The sequence below is a fragment of the Physeter macrocephalus genome, chromosome 11 (assembly GCF_002837175.3).
Source record: "Physeter macrocephalus isolate SW-GA chromosome 11, ASM283717v5, whole genome shotgun sequence".
NCBI classification, from domain to species: domain Eukaryota; kingdom Metazoa; phylum Chordata; class Mammalia; order Artiodactyla; family Physeteridae; genus Physeter; species Physeter macrocephalus.
The window spans coordinates 38,266,695-38,289,142 of NC_041224.1; the positions used below are offsets into that span (position 1 = coordinate 38,266,695).

At 46.3% G+C, this 22,448-nt stretch overlaps 1 protein-coding gene across 1 annotated transcript; it reads left to right on the plus strand.

The window, feature by feature from the left end:
• Window positions 1–11,097: 11,097 nt before the first annotated feature.
• On the plus strand, window positions 11,098–22,245 carry TMED3 (transmembrane p24 trafficking protein 3). Its single transcript, XM_007100191.4, is given in 4 exon segments — window positions 11,098–11,185; window positions 11,188–11,654; window positions 13,236–13,484; window positions 21,382–22,245. Coding segments are annotated over 4 exon segments (1,041 nt in total). The 3' UTR covers window positions 21,619–22,245.
• Window positions 22,246–22,448: the final 203 nt, after the last annotated feature.

Below are 22,448 nucleotides of genomic sequence, written 5' to 3' on the forward strand. Positions count from 1 at the left end.
CTTAGATAGCCTTTGTTATCTTCATTGCATGCTTTAAATACTTCTTGTGCTCTGAGAGCCTGGCTTCCCCCACCCATGGCCAGGCCCTGGAGAAAAACATCACAACCACCACATGGGAGTCAGGATGCCTGAGCTCATCACCTCTGTAGCCTGAGCCCCGCTTGCAGTGACTGCCCACCAAGCTCCCCTGAGATCAGACTTGTGGTTGCCAAGAGAGAGGCAGGAGGGAGAGGGATGGACTGGGAGTTTGGGGTTGGTAAATGCAAACTATTATATATAGGATGGATAAACAACAAGGTCCTACTGTATAGCACAGGGAACTATATCCATTCTCCTGGGATAAACCATAATGGAAAAGAATGTGAAAAAAAGAATGTCTATATGTGTATAAATGAGTCACTTTGCTGTAAGGCAGAGATTGGCACAGCATTGTATATCAACTATACTTCAATTTAAAAAAGTGTTTAGCTTTCTACATAGGGCTCTTATACTTCCTTTTTCATCCTATTTCTAGACATCATATATATTTTTGTTGCTCTTGTCAATGTGATATTCTTTCCCACATCACTGGATATTGCTGGTATGTAGCAAAACTAGATTTTCTTTAATGTGATTACAGTGAAAATACCCACAGGACTTTTTAATTAAAAATGACAAAACCATTCTATAATTCATACAAAAGAGCAAAGAGCTGAAAATAGCTAAGACAATTTAGAAGAAGAATAAGAAGACTGGGAGTATTATGGTACCAGATGACAAGATTTAAAAAGTTATAATTATTTAAACAGTGTGATAACATGCAGTAATAGATAAGCTGACCCACAAAACCAGAATAGAGGACCTAGACTCTCACATAGATGGAAAATTTAGGTATGACAGATTAATTTATTGCAGATTAATAAATGGCGCTTGGACAATTTGTTTTCCATATGAAACAAAAATGAAATTGGATCCTTTTTTTCATAGCATATATCTAAAAACTTAAATGAAAAGAGCAAGACATATTTTGATTATGATGTTTTGCATTTGTATCCATAAATTCGATTGGCTTCCAGTTTTCCTCTTTCATAGTTTTTCTTACTTTGATATCAAGTTTATACTAGTTTTATAAAATTAATCATGGCATGTTCCCTCAATTTATATTCTCTGGAAAAGTTTTAGTTTGGATTAAATGTTCCTCACAGATTTTTTCTCATAAGTTGATGTTGCTGGTGAAACTATCTGGTCCAGGTGGGATTATGTATCAATATGTGCACACACACACATATGTAATTATTATCTCCATTTACAAATTATTATTTATAACAGAATTATTATCTCCATTTACAAATGATGAACCTGAGGCACAGAGAGATTAGGTAAGCTGCTCAAGGTCACACAGCTGGGAAGTGGTAATCTGGGACTGGAACTCAGCCCTCTGGTTTAACAAGCACTTCCGAATTTGAATGACTAATCCCATTTATTTAATGGTTATGGGTTTCTTAGGTTGGGGTCACTAAAAGCAAAACCTGAGACAGGGATTTGGTCTCCTGCAATTTATTTGAGGAAAAACCTCAAAGGATGGTTGGGAAGCAGGATTGGGAAGGAGAAGAACCTGGCAAGGAGGTGATCTCAGGTGAAGTCCAGCCTTGCCTTGATCCCCAGAGGAGGGGTATAGAGAGAATAAAATTCTCCATAGAATTGTCCCTCCTTGATGCAAGGGGCTGGCCTTTTGTATCCTTGCTTCAGTCAGTTATAGGCTACAGGCAGAGGAGAAAGGGCTATGTTTTCTGACCTTGATCTGGGAGTGATTCTGGGAGGCGGAGGGAAGCTGTAAAAATTTAGCAGTTAACACAGCAGCAGGGGATGAGTGCACTGGTCAGGGAAAGGGAATCTGGGCACCCAAACAGTTGCTGTCTAGTTGAAGCTATTCAGATTTTATACTTCTTGAGTCAGATTTGGAAGGTTATGTTTTTCTAAGAAATTATCCAGTTTTTCCCCTAAATTTGTAAATTTTTTGGCATAGGATTATTCGTAGTATTATTTTTGTTTATTATTTTAAAAACAGCTTATTGAGATATAATTGGCATGATACATTGTATATATACACTTGGATAATTTTGACATACATGTAACACCCGTGAATCATCACCACATCAAGATAATAAACATTTTTACCACCACCAAGTTTGCCCACATCCTTTGTAATCTCTCCCCTCAGTCCCTGGCAACCACTGATTTGCTTATGACTACACATTAATTTGCATTTTCTAGAGTTTTATATAAATGAAGTTACAGAGTATGTACTCTTTTGTGTCCACCCCCTTTCCCTCAGCATAACCATTTAGAGAATCATCCAGGTTGTTTCATGTATCCATACTTCATCCCTTTTTATTGCTGAGTAGTATTCCATTGTGTGGATATACCGTAATTGTTTATCCACTCATCTGTTGAGGTACATTTGAGTTGTTTCTAGTTTTGGGCTACTACAAAGAAAGCTGCTACAAACATTCACGTACAAGCTTTTGTACAGTCATATACTTCCTTTTTTCGTTTGTAAACACCTAGGAGTGGGGTGTCTGAATCATATGGTAGGTATATGTTTAAATTTTTAAGAAACTACCAAACTGTTTTCCAAAGTGATTGTACTATTTTACATTCCTATAAACAGTGTATGAGAGTTACAGTTTTTCCATCTTTTCACCAACTCTTAGTCATTTTAATTTTAGTTATTCTAATAGGTGTGTAGTGTTATTTAGTGGTATCTCATTGTTGTTTTAATCTGGACTTTCCTAAGGACTTAATAATGCTGAGCATCTCTTCATGTGCTTCTTGACATCCATGTATCTTCTTGGTGAAGTATCTGTTCAAATCTTTTGCCCATTAAAAAAATTAGGTTGCTTTCTTATTGTTGAATTTTGAGAGTTCTTAATTTATTCTGGATACATCCTTTATCAGTATATGCTTTGTAAAGATTTTCTCCCAGTGGCTTATTTTCACTCTCTTAAGAGTCTTTTGAAGAGTCTTTTAAAATTAAAAAAAAATTTTGTGAAGTCAAATGTATCAATTTATTCTTTTATTACAGATTGTAGGATCTTATTTAAGAAATCTCTGCCTAATCTAAGGTCATAAAGATTTTGCCCTATGTTTTTTCCTTTTTATAAAGTTTTATACCTTTATGTTTTACATTTAGGTGTATGATTCATTTGAGTTATTTTGGTATATGGTGTGAGATATGGATCCACGTTCTTTAAAAACAAGGGGGTTTTTTTTGCATATGAATATCCAATTTTTCCAGCACCATTTATTGAAAAAGCTGTCATTTCTCCATTGAATTACTGCCTTTGTGCCTTTGTAGTAAATCAGCTGCCCATATATGGTTAGGCTAATTTCTGCAGGTTTTTAAAAAAATAATTAATTAATTATTATTATTATTTGGCTGCGTTGGGTCTTCATTGTTGCGCACGGGCTTTCTGTAGTTGCGGTGAGCGGGGGCTACTCTTTGTTGCAGTGTGCCGGTTTCTCATTGCGGTGGCTTCTCTTATTGCAAAGCATGGGCTCTAGGCACACAGGCTTCAGTACTTGTGGCATGCGGACTCAGCAGTTGTGGCTCACAGGCTCTAGAGCACAGGCTTAGTAGTTGTGGTACATGGGCTTAGTTGCTCTGTGGCATGTGGGATTTTCCTGGACCAGGGCTCAAACCCGTGTCCCCTGCATTGGCAGGCGGATTCTTCACTGCACCGCCAGGGAAGTCCCTGCAGGCATTTTTATAGAAATTAACAAACTGATTCTAAAATTCATTTGGAGGGACTGCCCTGGTGGTCCAGTGGTTATGACTCCACGCTTCCAGTGCAGGGGGCACGGGTTTGATCCCTGGTCGGGGAACTAAGATCCTGCATGCAACTTGACACAGCCAAAAAACTTAAAAAGTCAATTGATTAGTAACTGTAATTCCGTTGGCAAATTTAATTATTCTTTGCCACATAACAAAATATAAAAAATAAAATAAAATGAAATAAAATTCACTTGGAAATGCAAAGGACCTATAATAGCCAATACAATGTTTTTTTCTTAATATTTATTTATTTATTTATTTGTCTGCTTTGGGTCTTAGTTGCAGCACACGGGATCTTCATTGAGGCATGCGGGATCTTCCATTGAGGCACGTGGCCTCTTCGTTGTGGTGCGTGGACTTCCCTCTAGTTGTGGCATGCAGGCTTCTCTCTAGCTGTGGCATGTGGGTTTTCTCTCTCTAGTTGTGGCATGTGGGCTCCAGGGAGCATGGGCTCTGCAGTTTGTGGTATGCAGGCTTTCTCATTGAGGTGCAAGAGCTCAGTAGTTGTGGTGCACGGGCTTAGTTGCCCTGCAGCACTTGGGATCTTAGTTCCCTGACCAGGGATCAAACACACGTCCCCCGCATTGGAAGGCAGATTCTTCACCACTGGACCACCAGGGAAGTCCCACCAATACAACTCTGAAAAAGAATAACAGAGTTGGAGGACTGGCATGACATGATTTCAAGATTTCTTCTAAAGTCACAGCAATCAAGACAGCGTGGTATTAGCACAAATAAGGACAAACAGATCAATGGAACCAATTAGAGAGATCAGAAATAAACCCATGCCTATGTGGACTAGAATATTGCTCAGCAATAAAAAGGAATGAACTATTGACATACACTTTAGCATGAATGCATCCTAAAATAATTGTGTTGAGTTTAAGAAGCTATACTAAAAAGAGTGCTTTTGTATGATTTCACTTATATAAAATTCTAGAAAATGCTAATGAATGTATTGTGATAGAAAGCAAATCAGTGGTTATGGGGATGAATGGGGAGGTTAGGGAGCTATGAGAGGGATGGATTACAAAGGGCACGAGAAAACTTTTGGGGGAGATGGATATGTTCACTATCATGGTTACAACGATGGTTTCACGGGTGTATACATATGTGACAACTTATCAAACTGTACACTTTATTTATTTATTTATTTATTTTTTTCCAGTACGCGGGCCTCTCACTGTTGTGGCCTCTCTCGTTGCGGAGCACAGGCTCCGGACGCGCAGGCTCAGCGGCCATGGCTCACGGGCCCAGCCGCTCCACGGCATGTGGGATCTTCCCGGACTGGGGCACGAACCCGTGTCCCCTGCATCGGCAGGCGGGCTCTCAACCACTGTGCCACCAGGGAAGCCCTCAAACTGTACACTTTAAATAGATGCAGGCTGTTGTATGTCAGTTATACCTCAATTTTTAGCAAAGTTCCATAAGGAGCTCTCCTGATATAGAAGAATAAAAGAATGATTATATAAAGTGAGAAGGTAAGACAACACAGGCTGTAAGAGGAGTGTATTAGTCAGGTTCTCCAGAGACGCAGAACCATTAGGATATTGTACACACACACAAACACACACATATGGAATTATATATATTATATATATCAATAGTATATATACATATACATGGAATGTATAGGATATATGATATACATGAGGTATATATATGAGATATCTATCTATCTATCTAAAGATTTATTATAAGGAATTGAATTATGGAGGCTGGCAAGTCCACAATCTGCAGGGTGGGCTGGTAGGCTGAAGAACCAGCAGAGCGTCCAGTTCAAGTCTGAAAGCTCTCTGCTGGAAAATTCCTCTCTTTCAGGGGAAGGTCAACCATTTGGTCTATTCAGGCCTTCAACTGATTGAACGAGGCCCACTCACATCCTGGAGGGCAACTGGCTCTATTTAAACTGCACTGATCCCAATTTTAATTTCATGCAAACGCATGTTACAGGAACACCCAGAATAATGTCTGACCAAATATCTGGGTGCCCCATGGCCCAGCCACATTGACTCTTCACAAGTAGGTAGAGATTTTGTGGATGGTGTGGGGGACAGGGTCCCCAGATGGAGCTGGCAGACCCTTCAGGCGTACAAACAACACAGGCAAATCACGGAGTTGGAAATGACTGTCACAGGACATGGGCTCCAAACAGAGACTAGCACAGAGGTGAAGGTCGGAACTGACTGGTATAATTAGGATCAGGAGGGACTGTGATGTTTCTGTGAAGTCAATTGCATGTGGTCGGTGTGGGTGATGCCTGGCAGCTTCTGGGAAAGAAAGTGATATCATGTGCCCCCAACACCCCTCTTCAGGCTCTGTTTTCTGCCCACTCTCCCTGTGTGACTGTAAACATTCCAATTAAACATTTTCAGAATTGGCAAATGCCCTCATGGGAAAAGTAGCATTTGGGAATGCCTCTGTCTCCAGGTGACTGTTTTCCCTTCACTTTTGGCTTGATAATTCTTTACAGTCTTGTCAGCTCTTTGATGCTTTCTAGAAAACATTTAAAGTTGTATTTTTAGCTGTTTTCAGGGGGAACTTAGGTTCAAATGATCTAACCTGCCTTTACCAGACACTGAGTCTTTGTTATGTTTTTTATTATTGTTTACTGTAATGCAATAGATATAGATAGTATTCACTCATATTCAGTCCTCCTCTCCTTCTGGACACATGGGAGACAAATCTTCCCATTCACCTTGTCATTGAGCAAGGCCGTGAGATAACTGAGGAAAATAGCCTGTGAGTGGGATTGGTGTATGTGTCTCTTCTGTGCTACAAACACCAAAAAATTTGAGAAAAGCTATTTCGAAGCATCCTCCTGATCCTATGCTTCCACAGCAAACAATAATACAGCCAGTTTATTGATAATCATAAAAAGATTATTTTATTCTAAGCATTGCCTTCAAAAGCACTTCATGGAATTTCCCTTTCCCATTCCTTCTTGACATTTTAGGCAAATCCTATAGCTTTCTAGCTACCTTGGGGTAATGAAAAATCCAACCCTATTCTACTTTGGTTTAAAAAATCTCAAACTTTATAGAGCCAATGAGAAGAATGGAAAGTGACTCATAAAAGGGGCAAGACTTAAGAGAGGCTAAGTGGCCCAGTTCACTGCCAAAATCATGCCATAGGAAGCCTCCGCTCAGGATGAACTTCTGCTCCTGGGCACTTGCTCTCACACCCCTGGAGTCTCCATCCTACCACTGCCATCAATAATCTTTGATGTCTCCATGTCTTCAGATACCCCCTCAAGATTCAGATGCAAGAGCTTCTGGTTGGCAGAGCCTGGCTCACATGCCCACGTGTCTTGGGACCTACAAGCAGGGGGAGAGGGAATATCTGGCCCTCTCGGTGCTGTGATGCGAGGTGGTGTGTGTCATCTTTCTCTGGTTTGTTTGGGGAAAGCCTGGTATTGGCTATGGTTCCGTGGCAACATAAGTGGTTTGCAAACTTTCTATTTGCCTCTGTCAGTCCACAGTGACTACATTGCTTTCTTTCCTCACCATCAATTACATGTAGAAGGCGTGGATAAAAATGGATTTTCTTTCAAAATCCTAAGAGCATGCTGGGCAGTGCTCCTGTTGTATGCAACCATGAAAAATCCTGCTTCAGAGGACAGATGGGTCCACCTTACAATTTCTATGTCATTATAAGACACTCTGTTTTTAAACCTTTTAAATTGTGAAAGAAAACACACACACAGAACATAAGTGTGCAATTCAACAAAGAGTCACAATGGGAACAATTCTGAGTCCGTCCCTTGGGTGCCCCTCATATTTTGACTTTCATATTTCCTATTCTTATCCTTGTATTTTTTTTGCTTGCCTTATTTTACTGCTTAGAATTTCTGGAACAATGTTAAATAGCAGTTGTGATAGCAGGCTTTCATGTCATATTTCCAATTTCAAAGGGAAGGATTTTAATGGTTAGTCATTAACCATGAGGTTGGCTCTTATTTTTTAATAGATATTTTTATAGACACTGAAGGAAGTTATCTATTATTTCTGGTTTGCTAAGAGTTTTTACTGTGAGTGGATGTCATGCTTTTTTTTTTTTTTTTTTTTTTTTGTGGTACGCAGGCCTCTCACTGTTGTGGCCTCTCCCGTTGCAGAGCACAGGCTCCGGACGCGCAGGCTCAGTAACCATGGCTCACGGGCCCAGCCGCTCCGTGGCATGTGGGATCCTCCCGGATCGGGGCACGAACCCATGTCCCCTGCATCAGCAGGCGGACTCTCAACCACTGCGCCACCAGGGAAGCCTGTCATGCTTTTTTTATCGTGCTTTTTCTGAATCTATTAAGATACTCATTTTTAATTTACTGTTTTAAAAGGCCTTTACAAAAGGCAGCCATGAAAGTGGACAGGTAATGGTTTCGCTTTTGTTTTCCAAGTTTCCCTACTTTTGGAAGTTTCTACCATATATCGTGGAAAACAAAGCTTGGAAGGAAGCTTAAAGGTCATCAACCATTACACTCCATCACTCAGTTCACAAATCTTCTCTACAACGTTCCAAGAGGTTTGCTGTTTATACAGTCTCTGCTTAAATATTTTAAGGGATGAAAGAAAATCATTCTCTCTGCTCATCAATTTTTGGAAAGCTCTGGTTGCCAGCAAGTCATTTCTTATGTTAGTTGAAATGTACCTCAGTGTCAGATTCATCCCAAGTCTGGCAGATGGAACATGCAGGACAGATGTACCCCCAAGGAATGGGTAGAGCAGTGTGTGTGGTGAAAAGCACGTGGCCTTTAGAATTAGGCAGACCTGGGTTCAATTGCTGGCTTAGCCATTAACAAGCTGAGCGAATTTGGGCACTATGGCAGATTGTGTAATGATCACAGATTCCCACCACCCTAGTATGCTTCTCCTTTGTGACTTTGCAGCTCCTCCAATCCAGGGACGGATGGAGTCTATTTCTTCACCTCAAATCTGGACTGGCCTTGGGACGTGCTTTGAACAGAATGTGGCAAAAGTGATATTGGGCAAATTCTGGAATGTAGTGAGCGGGGGGGCGGGGAGAGGGCACGGGGAGAAGGGCCAGGCTGTTTCAGGCTCTCTTGAGATGCTGCCCTGAGCCTGCCATATAAGGAGATCATCTAGCCTACAGGAGGTGAGAGGATGCATGGAGAATTAAGGTGCCCCAGTCAACAGACTATACCAGCTGCCAGACATGTAGGTGGGACCATCTTGGATTTCCCAGCCCTGAAGCCCAAGCAAAACCAGCTAAAGAACTGAGCAGCTGACCTACAAAATCATGAGAAATTATGTCATTGTTCGTTTAAGCCACTGAGTAGTTACACGGCAAAGGCTTACTGAAACAAATGTTATTCAAACAGCCAGAGCTTCTGTTTCTTCTTTGTTACAAGGGAAAACAATAATAATTCTTTCCATGGTTGTGAGTGAGGTTTAATTAGTGTAAAATATGTAAAACTGTATAAGTAGCCAAGCACTGTGCTGGTTCATTGTAACTGCTAAGTAAGGGTAGCTGCTACGGTTGCTGTTATGCAGACTTTTAAAGCTAACACTCTCTTCCTTCTTAGTTTCTACTCTTCCAGGTTAAATCCTGTTTCCTTTGACTTTACCTTGTTTGAGAAGCCTTCCTGGCAATTTATTATACTGCTACCCTCCTAATTACCTCCTATACCCCCTATTTTATTATTTATTTATTTATTTATTTATTTATTTATTTATGGTACGCGGGCCTCTCAATGTTGTTGGCCTCTTGCGTTGCGGAGCACAGGCTCCGGACGCGCAGGCTCAGTGGCCATGGCTCACGGGCCTAGCCGCTCCACAGCATGTGGGATCCTCCCGGACCGGGGAACGAACCCGCGTCCCCTGAATCAGCCAGCCAACTCTCAACCACTGCGCCACCAGGGAAGCACCCCCCTATTTTATTAATGTCCCTCTTAAAACAGAATAATAGATGTGATCTGATCACTGCCTGTTACTGGGCAGGCAGTTCCTTTCAGTAATAGTGACTTCCACATAATAGGTGCTAAAACAATGCTGTTTTTTTTTATTAATTCAGCCCAAGTCATGGCTCCTTTTTCAGTTCATCCGTTTCCAGTCTTTTATTCATCTAACTGTTGATTATCAGTCTTCACCTGCTCTGACTTGAGCTACTGCCAAGTTTCTCGTCCCTGAGAGTATGCCGGTGTTTTCTTGGAACTAAATGTAGGATTTAACATTTAACCTGGGGAAGTTTCTTTTGGTAACCTTAGCTGAGTACTCCAGCTGGCCAAGGTAATCTCGGTTTTACATCTGTCATTTGTTTCTCCACTTGGTGCATCAAGATTAGATGATTACTACTTACATGTTTTCTACCAGTTACTGAAAAATAATGTTTAACAGGACAGAGCCATGGAAAGAGCCTCAAAGCACACTATATACCTTGCCAAGTCTGGTACAGAGCCAGTAAATATTAATAATTACATTATGCATGCATGTTATTTAAAAGCCAACAGACTGCTTTCACATCAATTAGCACCTTAATCCAACGTCAAGTATGCCCAGTGACAGGACACTTCGGTCTTATCCACGTGGAGACCTATATAGGCAGTAAAATTCTTTGCTAAAATCAAGATACACCTCACCTAATGATGTTCTGAAAACAATTCTTTACTGAGTAGCCAGACTACAATAGTTTTTTTCTCTTTGTCTTTACCTGATCATAGTGAATATAAAATGCTATAGTAATGATTATACAAAATATCGTCTTAGGTCAATGGTAATAGATAAGACAGTAAATTAATTTATCTGCTTTCAGCGCTTCTGAGAAGTCAAAGGGGGAAAAAAAAAGATTGTTTTGTCCCAGAAGAAACTTCAACTTATCCAGACAACCAAGAGGTACCTGAAATCCCTGAGTGAGACCTGTATTCGTATCTTCAGGAAGCTTCAGGAAGCTCTGTGTGTGAGCACGCCTGCCGGTTTTCCCCAGATCAGATGTAATTGTGGGGTTTTACTTACTCTCACCAATCACCCCCCTGCCCCGTGGCATACTTTTTCACCTTGGGATGGGGATGGGAATGAGAAAGGGGGTCCCCAGAATTTCCATATCTTTCCTCTAGCCTTCTTTGCTATTGTGGATAGTAGGTTTGGGCACACCCAGTTCTAGACCAGGAGACTGATTCTCCAGAGAAGCGTGAGACAAGTTACAGAGCCAGTCAGAAGCAGAGCCTGTACCTTGTAAAACTCCATGGGCTTCGTGCTGCTGCAGCCAGAGAGGATGGACTGCGTGCACCTGGGCCAATTCCGGGTAATACTCAAGCCTGCAGGTCCCGGAGGATGCAGAAAACTTCTGTCGGAGATGTTGGCAGAGGGCCCTTCCGGGGAGGTGCGCGCTGCTGGCGAGCGTCCCGCCTCACCTTGGCCGAGCGCCCCAGCAGAAGAGCGCGGGGCAGGGGAGGGGGCGTGTCCCCTTCGCCAGCCCAGCCAGCGCGCAGGCGCAGCGGGCAGAAGGGGCGGGGGGAGGCCGCGGTGCTCTCTGGCCTCGGTCCCGGGACCACCCCCGAGCGCGCGGCTGCGCGCTGAGCCTCCCGCCCTCCCGGAAGCGCAGCGTCCCGCTAGCGCCACGTCTGTCCCTGCGCCCTATCCCTGGTCCCCCAGCCACCGCCCCACCCGCGAGGAGCGCACGCCCGAGCCGCGGCCCACGGGACTGGACCGGTAGCATCATGGGCAGCGTGGCCTCGCGCTCCGCCTGCGCGCTGCCCCTGCTGCTGCTGTTCCTGCTCCAGGCGGAGCGGCCGGGGGGCGCGGAGTTCACCTTCGAGCTACCTGACAACGCCAAGCAGTGCTTCCACGAGGACGTGGAGCAGGGCGTGAAGTTCTCCCTGGACTACCAGGTGAGGCCCTGGCGCCCGGCAGCGCCTCCTCTCCCCCTTCCAGGTCTCCATTGGTCACTGGTGCGCCCCAGGCTGGAGTGGCTGGAATTAGCCAAAGAGGGTGAAGGGGGAGGGAATGACCGGAGAGCAGCTGACTTCCCCGCGAGGAAGTCAGAGCCCACGCGACACAGGCCCGACTAACCAGGGAGGGAGGTAGCGCCGCAGGGGCGCCACCTGGATGCGGATGCCCGGCGGCGGGTCCTGCATCCTGGGGAGTTGTCCTCAGTGACGTGCAGGCCCCTTGACTCTAAGGAATGCCATGTCTAATTAGCTGGACACAGGCTCTCTGTACCAAGTTTTTTGGACCAGTTTTTCCCCGCCTGTACTGAAAAATGGCAGCGAGAGGAAATGGGTTCTTGGGTTTATTTTTCCCTCTCTCCAGTGTTTGAAATCAAGTTGGGGTGAGCGCGGCAAGTGATGAGAAATGGCGCTTTGGAAAGGAGGTGTCAGCGCAGGCTTTGAGCCCTGGCAGTGTTCCCAAGAAGTGGTGTTGTGGCTACTGCCATATGGCTCCTGCACTCCTGGCTCCTTTGAGAGATCTCATGGAGCAGGGGAGCAGGTCTTGTTCAAGGGAGCAGGTCTTGAGTGAGAGATCTGCCCCTAAGCTTTAGTGAGCAGATCTAAGAGTAGGGAGCTGAGCGGGAATCATACCCAGACCCGCGTCTGCTTGTGGACACATACTGACAGGCATTACAGAGATGAGTTGGCACGGGAAACAGGAGTAGGGACAGGCCATATGGTGGGCCCCCTCTGACCAAAGCCACTAAAAGAGGCGTGTGCTTGGGGACAGCACTGTGTGTGATGACCTCCGAGTCGCTGATGTGACCAATTTCACATGTCCGTGGACAGTGTGAAAATTGCAGCTGGGTTAACAGGGGTAACCTAGATACAGTCACCAAAACATGATCGTTGTGAGGATGGAGGGGCCTGAGAGGTCATCTGGTTCCTGCCAGGTCAGGAACCCCTGTTAGAGCAGGTTCAGCATAAGTTTACACACCTCCAGCATTAGGAAGCTCACTAATCACAAAGCAAATTCTTCCATCTGGACAAAAGGAAATTTTAACATTTAGAAGCACATGGAGGCCATTGACTGTGTTCTTTTTTTTTCTTTCTTTTTTTTCTTTTTTTTTTTTTTTTTGCATTCCATCAGCAATAATATTATTATTGCTACGTTAATAATATTAACGTTTACCAGACACGTTCAGCAGTTTACTTAACCTCGGGGCCACAGTTACGTCTTCTGTAAAATGGGGAGGATTAGGCTCTTTGCACTCTTGCAGAGCAAAACTTTTGGAGTCAGGCAGACATGGATTCGAGTCTTAGCTCTGTCACTTTTAAGCGGCATGACCATGGCCAGTTAACTTCAACTCTCTCAGCCTCAGTGCCATCCTCTGTAAGTTGGGGAGTGTCAGCCTTTAGACGGCTGTGAAGATTAAATGAAAAAAATGTTTGTGACATGTAATCACAGTGCCTGGTCGGCCTTTGGTAAGTGGCATCTGCCTCTCTGGTAACAGCAGACTGGGTGTCTTTTGTGCTTGTCAGGTCATCACTGGAGGCCACTACGATGTTGACTGCTATGTGGAGGACCCCCTGGGGAACACCATCTACAGGGAAACCAAGAAGCAGTATGACAGCTTCACACACCAGGCTGAGGTCAAGGGCGTTTATCAGTTTTGCTTCAGTAATGAGTTTTCCACCTTCTCTCACAAGACCGTCTACTTTGACTTTCAAGTGGGCGACGAGCCCCCCATTCTCCCAGACATGGGGAACAGAGTCACGGCTCTCACCCAGGTGAGTGGACACTAACAGTGACAGGCTGAGATACACCCCCTCCCCGCCCCCGCCTGCTCCTCCTCGTCTGTGCCCGTCTTGGCTGATGAGCAGTCACCAGCTATCCAGCTCCAGTCTGAAGTCTCAGTATGGACTCTGCCCCTCTGTTCACATCCCGTCCTGCAAGACCCTATGTTCTCCTTTCGGTCTTCCTCTCCATTCTTCAACTGGATCCCTGCAATACTTTCCTCTGGTGTTCCTGCGTTCCCATTTAGTCTTTGACACAGCACCACTTTCAGAGTACACATAGCATATGCCTCTCTGCTGATATGATGTATCTACATGAGAAAGACCAGTCCTACTTTGTGTGGTATGTATTAGTTAAGGTAACAACGGCTAGCTGCTATAACAAATAAACCCCAAATATCAATGGCTTAGCACAAAGAAAGTTTTTTTTTCTCACTCAAATAATAATCCAGAGAGTGGGGAATAGGGGTGGAGGACTTTCCTCCATGGAGTGACTCAGCAAGCCAGGCTCCTTCTTTCTTGTCATCTTTCTGATGTCCCTTAGGGCTTCAGAGTCCTCTGTTTCTAGCCACCAAAAGAAGGAGAGAATGATAAAGTCCCATCTGCTTCTTAAAAGCCCTGGCCCAGAAGTGACGCCATCACACCCACTCATATCTCATTGTTGAGAAATCGTCCTGTGGATAGTCTGGATGAAACGAAGGCGGCAAATACAGTTCAGTTGGGCAGTCACCTCCTAGCATTAAACTTCACAATCTGGAAGAGAGACGGTGACACTTTTGAAGGCCAGATAGTCATCTCTGTCACCATGGCTGTCACAGTTAACTATAATCGGACCCCAGCCTCCTCCATCAGTCTTCCCTCCTGCTATTTAAGCTTCTCCCTCCCTCCCATATGCAGACTCTGAGGCTAGGACTCTGTATTACCCCTGAATCCCCAGCGCCCCAGTGCCTGGGGTGTGGCATAGAATAAGAGCTCACCAAATAGTTGTCAAATGACTGAGTGGCAGGACCCAGGGAAACCTGCAAGACAGGAATGACCCTCTGTGGCTGCACCTGTTCCAGACCCAAAGCCAGAGCATCTGAGTCTCCAGCAATGCCAGATTACCTTCTGGGCTGCCCTCCAAGGTGACCACAGGCTCCATTCCTCTGTGGCTTTGACCGTGGGCTCATTCTCTGGGCAGTTGGAGGTTAGCACTGCACTGTCCAGTCAGTAACAGCTATCTACATATGGCTGTTGACATTTAATTAAAATTAAATTAAAAATTCCCTTCCTTGTTTGCTCTATACCAACATTTCTAATGCTCAGTAGTCACAAGTGGCTGGTGCCCATGCATGGAGAGTTCCACTGGACAGCAGTGCGTTTGAACTTAGCGGCGTGACTGCTGATAGGAGGTCCAGCCCAGTGTAAGATCTTTCATAAGCTGTCCTCTCAGGAGGTCTGTTGGTCATTGATGAAATAGCTTCTGTTTTGAAGATTCTGTGAGTCTCCAGAAGCTGAGCTGAAGGATTTCTCTCTCTAAGCAGTGGAAAAGAAACCAGTAGAGAAAAGGCTTTGTGGATTAGCGCACTAGAGACGTTCTTTCCTGGAGCCTTAAAATTAGAGTTCGGTTTTGTTGCAGGAAGGAGTGATTGCACTTCCCCTCTTCTACATCTGGGAACCTTAACCGTCTGCCCAGCCACAAAAGAGCTGTTTCCTTCTCCTTCTGTACCTCTGACCCCCCTGCCTGGTCTGTGCCTGTCTCAGACAGCTCCCGCTCGCCTGCGGTGGGCCCGTGCTCAGTCTGCACACTGTACCCGGCGGTGGGAGTATGAGGTCAGAGGGCGCTGTCCCAGCTGTCAGGAGCCCTGCATGGAATGCGACCCTGTAAACCACGGAGCTCCAGGATGCTCTGATCAGAGCTGAGATTTAAGGGTGAGGGTTGTCAGGGGATGGACCAATTGACTCTTCCAGGAGGGTCAGGGACGTCTTCACAGGGAGAGTTTTAGCTTAAAGCGACACTCTGGGTGCTTACCTCGGAGTGTGTCTGGCACGGGAGGAGGAAAGCCCTCCTGGGTGGGGAGAACAGCAGGTGCAGGTGTTCAGGGCATCACTTTACTTTCCTCACCGGCCCTGATCTTATTTTGCTTGGCATGGATCCCCTTTCTTCCTGCAGCTGTCTCCTCTTTTCTCCTGAGGCTTTGTCCGGCTCAGTGCTGGGCCAGAGGCTGTGTGTTCTGGCACCAGTAGCAGCCCTAGGGTGAAAGAATAGGATCCAGAGTGACCGAGTCCCGGGCCAGGGCTCCAGGCCAGAGAGAGGGACTTGTCTTTGGCCTGAGTTCCAGCACGACCAGGCTCCTGGCAGAGGACTTGGGCTAGGGATGCTGCTGAGGGAGGCCAAGCTTGAGGTGCCCTGGGCGTCCTGAGAGTCTGGGCAGATCCTAGCGGAGGCTGAAGGTTCCTGACAGAGGTCCAAGGTCCGGGGCTGCCTCAGTGGTGGCCGAGGGAAGATGAAAGGTTTTCCTAACTCTACTCTGAGGCCAGCTCCTGCGACGCTGCCTTTGAGCTCTTGAAGAATTTAAAGAGCCAAGCGCGGACTTCCCTGGCAGTCCAGTGGTTAAGACCCCGTGCTTCCATTGCAGGGGGTGCGAGTTCGATCCCTGGTTGGGGGAACTAAGATCCCATGTGGTGCGCGGCCAAAAAATAAAATAAAGAGCCCAGTGCTTCTATCCGTGGAGGTCCTGATGAGGTGAGGCTGCAGGAATTTGCTGCTGGTTACAGAGTGAAGACCTGGGCATCAGCAGGTGGTAGAGACGGGATGGGATGTGGGCATGGGATGGAGGAAAGGGATGGTCCTGGGAGGGAGACAGGTCAGGGTGTCTCCAGAGACTACCTGTCATGATGGAGCGATGCCCACAATCCCCGTGAGGCTCCCGGACACTGGGAACCAGCCAGGGCTGGAGGTCTCAGCGCGGTGAAGGTCGCACTGCAGGAGAGCTGGGGACCCATGGCCCTGGGAAAACAGGGCTCTTTGCAACAGAAGGGCCTCTGCTGGCTTCCTGCTGGATAGGAAGCAGGCTGGCTGGGTTGCCTAACTGAAATTTTGTGGGAACAAGCTGAAGTGGTATCTTAGACTAACGCCAACGGCAGGTCCCAGTGGACGGGGAAGTAGCATGTTTTTACAGTAAGGGGATGCTTCCAGGTGTCTGTGAATCTTGGTGATGTGTGGCCCTGGGGTCTCCTGTGAGGCCTGTGCCAGGTTCTAAAGGTGTCTGCTGGTTTTAGACGCCAGGAAAGCCGTAGAGTACCACCTCCTGCTCTGTTACCTCCTGAGAACTGGCTTCCTTCCCTGTCACTGATCGGATCTGAGGTTGTTCCTGTAAAGACCTCAGGCCCTCTTCATAGAAGTGCAGTGCTGCTCTCTGGCTGGTGACATCTGATCCACGTCTTTGAAGTGATGCCTTACATGGCATATCTGATGTGTCCTCTGCCCGAGGTGTCGGCACCCGTGGTTTCTGTGTCCTCCTCCGTTTCTCTTCCCCCCCACCCCCCCACCCCCACCCCCACTCCTTCTGCAGTGATTCTGGACCCTGGGAGGATGCTGGAGGTACCAGCCTGTACTGCTGAACGCCTGGGCTAGGGCTCAGGGGTCCCAGGAGCTCCCAGTTCAAGTGAGTGTAATGTACATCTTGAGTTTCTGAATGAGCTTGTGATGGAAATAAACACGGAGGGTGGAATTCTAGCCTGGAAAACCAGTGAGCCCTTCCCTAGTGTTTAAAAACAAAGCCTCTTGTGTATTTATCCATTCTAAACATGTGTGTATGTATGTCTATGTGTACACATGCATATGCATGCATATACACACGGGCATGCACGTGCATGTATACACATGTATATGTGTATCTCTGTCCATCCCACTAATTTCAAGAATGATCTTCTCTACCTTGTTACCGAGTCCCCTAAATCGCTCCCAGATCCGCTCTTCTTCCCCCACTTGGTGACCTTCTTAATTGAGGGCCTCGTCTTTTCTTCCCAGCAGAATGGCAGCCACCAAAGTGGCTTCCCCACCACCAATCCCCCTCTGCATCATGGCTGGCAGGGAAGTTCTCTTAAAGTGGGATCCTGGCCTAGCCATTCTTTTGCTCGCAGAGCTTCGTGTTAAAGTCTTGACTCTCAAGGCCTTTACCGTGAGCTTCCATCTACCCATGACTTCCTTCCCACATATCCCTGATGGGATGCACATACTGGGCTCTGCATGTGCTCTTTGCCATGCTTTCCTTCTTTAAAAAAATAAATTTATTTTATTTATTTATTTTTGGCTGCGTTGGGTCTTTGTTGCTGCGCGCGGGCTTTCTCTAGTTGCGGCGAGCGGGGGCTACTCTTCCTTGCGGTGCGTGGGCTTCTCATTGCGGTGGCTTCTCTTGTTGCGGAGCACGGGCTCTAGGCACCCAGGCTTCAGTAGTTGTGGCACGCAGGCTCAGTAGTTGTGGCTCACGGGCTGTAGAGCGCAGGCTCAGTAGTTGCGGTGCACGGACCTAGTTGCTCCGCAGCATGTGGGATCTTCCCCGACCAGGGCTCGAACCCGTGTCCGCTGCATTGGCAGGCAGATACTTAACCATTGCGCCACCAGGGAAGCCCTGCCATGCTTTTCCTACGTGGAATGCCTTCCCCTCATCCTCTGCCTGGTGACATGCGGCCCAACTGTCAAGGTTCAGTTTATCTCTTCCCTGTGTCAGGTACGCCTCCATCTCTGGCAGGATTAGCAGCTTTCTCTGAGGTGTTCCCATAGCTCCGCTCCCCCCTCTGTTGTTAGCTCTTTTGGCATTGCAGGAAGCTGATTACATTCTCTAAATTATGACCTTCTTGAGACCCAGGGCTGTGTCTGACTCTGATTTCATCTCTCAGTTCCCAGAGCCCAGCACAATGTCTGGAAGGCGAGTAGGCACTTAATAAATAAACATTTGAAAGAATGAATTAGTGTAGTTTAGGCTATCAAAGAAAACCAAGTGTGATTTGGAATTCCTGTAGTGTCATTTTGAGAGGTGTCTCTCCTGAGTTCCCCAGCCCTACCTTCAATTACCGTGGTCTTCCAAAGATCACCAGGGTGCTATAAATATAGAACTAATTGGACTTACCAAATCTTCCTGTGTCTTGGTCATAGGGAGTGACTGTAAGGGCACAGTAGGGAAGCGTCTAGAAATGCCATACCTTGGTTCCACTTTGACACAGGTTTGCGTAGGTTAAGCCTGACTCCACTCTGTGACCTCTTTCCTGGTTCCTTCACAGTTTAGTCCCTTGCCTTCCTCTGTGACAGTTGACATGCCTTCATCAACTCTGGAAGCATTACCAGGAGAGCGAGGAGGAGCAAGCCTACAAATGCCACCGTTGTCTCCAGTGCAGAGTAGCCTGAGAGGTCTCCTCTGGTGGCTGGCATCTGAAGTCAGTTGTCACTTAGGAGTCCCCTTTGGAATCAACTTCTTGATGTCAGGAACCCTTCTCAGGATCATTTGTCCATTTCTCAACATCACACATCTGTAGGTACAGACATACCTTGTTCTACTGCACTTCACAGGGGCTGTATTTTTTACAGTTGAAGGTTTTTGGCAACCCTGTGTTGTCAGATGATGGTTAGCATTTTTTTAGCAATAAAGTATTTTCGAATTAAGGTATGTACATTGATTTTTTTTTTTTTAGACATAATGCTATTACAGTCTTAATACACTACAGTATAGTGTAAACGTAACTTTTATATGCACTGGGAAACCAAAAAATCCCTGTGACTCACTTTATTGTGACATTTGCTTTATTGTGGTGGTCTGGAGCCACACCCGCAGTATCTCCAGGGTATCCCTCTACACCCTACCTACCAAATGTGGGGAAGGTGAAGAAGCCCCATGCTAACTCCAGTCGCAAGAGAAGACCGTAATATATCCCAAGTAAGAGGGTACGCAGGTGTCACTGAGAAAGCAGCATCAAGGTTCCCCTTGGGGGAAAAAGTGAAGCACAGACGACCTTGTTCTTTACAGTGGATTCTGCCCCTTGACCTGAGGCCTAGTCGAGGTCCACTAATTCCATCTCGTACACAGTGACCTTGTCAATTTTCCCTCCATGTGACATTTCACCACCTCTTCCCTATAGATCAGAATGAGGGGGTCAGCCAACACGTGCAGAGGAAACCCACACCCCTAGGAGGTAGACCAGTTGTCAGACAAGATGCTGCCTTGTCAACACAGAGGCTAAAGGGGAGCTTTTCTCTTTCCTCATGTAGTCTAGTTTAGCTCCTAGAATGGCCCAGAGTCAAGAATATCTTTGAAGCAAGTAAGGGCAACATCTTTTTTTGGTCATGGTCTCCCCTTTGCCGTCCAGAAACTGTTCAATTTGTGAGAGAAATGAGGGTTTCACGGGGGTCCATCAAGGTGGTGACACAATGGTTTGGTCCCTTCTGGCTTCTTACGTTGAGCTTTATAAGTAGTTTACCTTTGGAATTTGGGAAACAAACGTCTGTTGGTTGCTTATGAACTTCCGTAGCACAAGAACTTATTGTTGGGATAGAATTTGCTGGGTTTTGGATAAAATGATTGCTTTAGAGGTTGCCTGTGAGTAAGAACACATGTTCTTTCACAGGCATAATATCTTAGTTTTCTATTGCTGAGTCAATAATTACTACTAATGGCTGAAAACAACAGCCATTCATTATCTCACAGTTCTGTAGGCTCTAAGCCTGGGCCAGCTCGGCTGGGTTCTCTGCTCAGGGTCTCAAGGCTGAAATCAGGTTGGGTTGGCCTCTCCTCTGGAGGCTCTGGGGAGGAATCTGCTCTCACACTCATTCAGGTGGTTGGCAGAATTTAGTTCCTTGCAGCTGTAGGACTGAGGTTACCGTTTCCTTTTTGGCTCTTGTGCTGTCCACTCCTAGAGGCCTTTTTCTGGTCCTTGCATGTGACCTTCTCTATCTTGAGAGCCAGCAACGGTGCACTGAATTCTTTTGAATCCAGCCTCTCTGACTTTTCCTTCAGCCACCAGCTGGAGAAAGCTCCCTGCTCTGAAGGGCTCCCGTGATTCGGTCAGGCCCACTGGATGGTCTCCCTCTCTTAAGGTCAACTGTGACATATAACATAATCACAGGAGTGGCAGCTCATCATATTCACAGCTTCCTGGGATTGGAGCAGGGGACCTTGGATGGTCCACTCCTAGTGGGGATGGGACGTATTCAGAATTCGGCATGCTACACGTAATATTTTAGCAGGTAAAGGAAGTTGTGAAGTAGTATGCGTTATGTGTGAATATATGCATGTGTATGTGCACATTCATGTGCACGCATGTCTATGTCTTTGCACATGTTTGTATGTGTGTGTGGGTCTATGTACATGAGAAATGTATGTCTTCATGTGTTTCTGTGTATACATAGACGTGTAGGCAGAAAATTTAATAGAATGAACAGTAGATTCAGAGTCCAACACAATTGTGGTTTACTTCACGCCCTGCCGTTCATTAGCTTTGTGACCTTGGGCAGGTCATGTAGCCTCTTTGAGCCTCAATTTCCTCATCAGTATATGCAGTAAGCAATCAGTCAATCCTCCTTAACATTGGGAGTAATGATCCCTGCCTGTCAGGGGTATGGTGAGTATTAAATAAGAACACAGGGCAGTATTTGAAAGCATAGGCTCAGGACTCAGACAGTTGAGTTTAAATCCTGACTCTGCCATCTACTAACTATGTGACTCTGAACAAGTTACTTAACCTCTCTGAGCCTCAGGCTTATTATGAATACAACCGTGTCAGATCCTTAGCACAGACACATAGTTAGCATTCAGTAGAAATTACCTAGGATGCTGAAGATCACATTTGCTGTGTGTGTGCTGGATCCTGTTCTTCTTTTCTGAGGGTTCACAATGACTGCTTTTCTCTTCCTGCCTAGATGGAGTCTGCCTGTGTGACCATCCACGAGGCTCTGAAGACGGTGATTGACTCTCAGACGCATTACCGGCTCCGGGAGGCCCAAGACAGGGCCCGGGCCGAAGACCTGAATAGCCGAGTCTCTTACTGGTCTGTTGGTGAGACGATCGCGCTGTTCGTGGTCAGCTTCAGTCAGGTGCTGCTGCTGAAAAGCTTCTTCACAGAAAAACGACCCGTCAGCAGGATGGTCCATTCCTAGTTAGGGCGCTCTGCTCCCAGGCCCCTCACACCCCAGGATGCAGCAGCTCCCTTTGGTCACAGGCTTCTGGGGCTGGTGGGTGCGACCCAGGAGCTGCCTGGAGAAGAGCACAGGGTAACATGTTCTCACCTTGCCTTCTATTCAGATGCTTGGTCCTGGTACTCCAGCAGCCAAAGCTCATAGAGCCCAGTAAGCGGAAGGCATCCAGCTGCATTATGTGTGCAACTCTGAATGCAGAAAGAGTACAGTCAGGCTAGGGATTGGCCAGTGTGGGAGGGCAGACAGGCAACCATCCAATGGCCTGGCTCGTAGGAGGAGCCCCAAGGGCCCAGGCCTCCAGGGGGCAGCTCAGGGCTCTCTTTTTGCTCCACGACGCATGGCCCGTTTGGCTTGTGTGTCCTATCCCGTGTGGAGGAGACAGGGCCCTGTCTGGCCTTTCCTCACATGGAGTTCTCTTGTACCTGTGGAAACCAGGCCTTGAAGCGGCTTTGCAGAAATCCCCATCCCGGGTGGGCCATGGAATCAGCCATGCAAGCAAGAACAAAATGGTAGCTGGGTGCCTTGGTTGGCTGTGTATCTCCTAGGAGGCAGGACTCTGGCTAATAAAAACTGTCTGTGAGCACCGTGGAGACGTGTGCCATTATTTCTTTGCTCTAAAGGAGCTCACGGCTTAATGGGGAGCATTGGTGTGCATATAAATAATTACAGCATAATAGAGCAAGCGATGTCTCAGAGATGTGTATGTGTAGACATTTGCGGAGGGAGTAGTAAATAACTCTCAGTTGAATGAAAACAGTGAAATAGGGAGTTGGTTATTTTGTGTTCTCAGA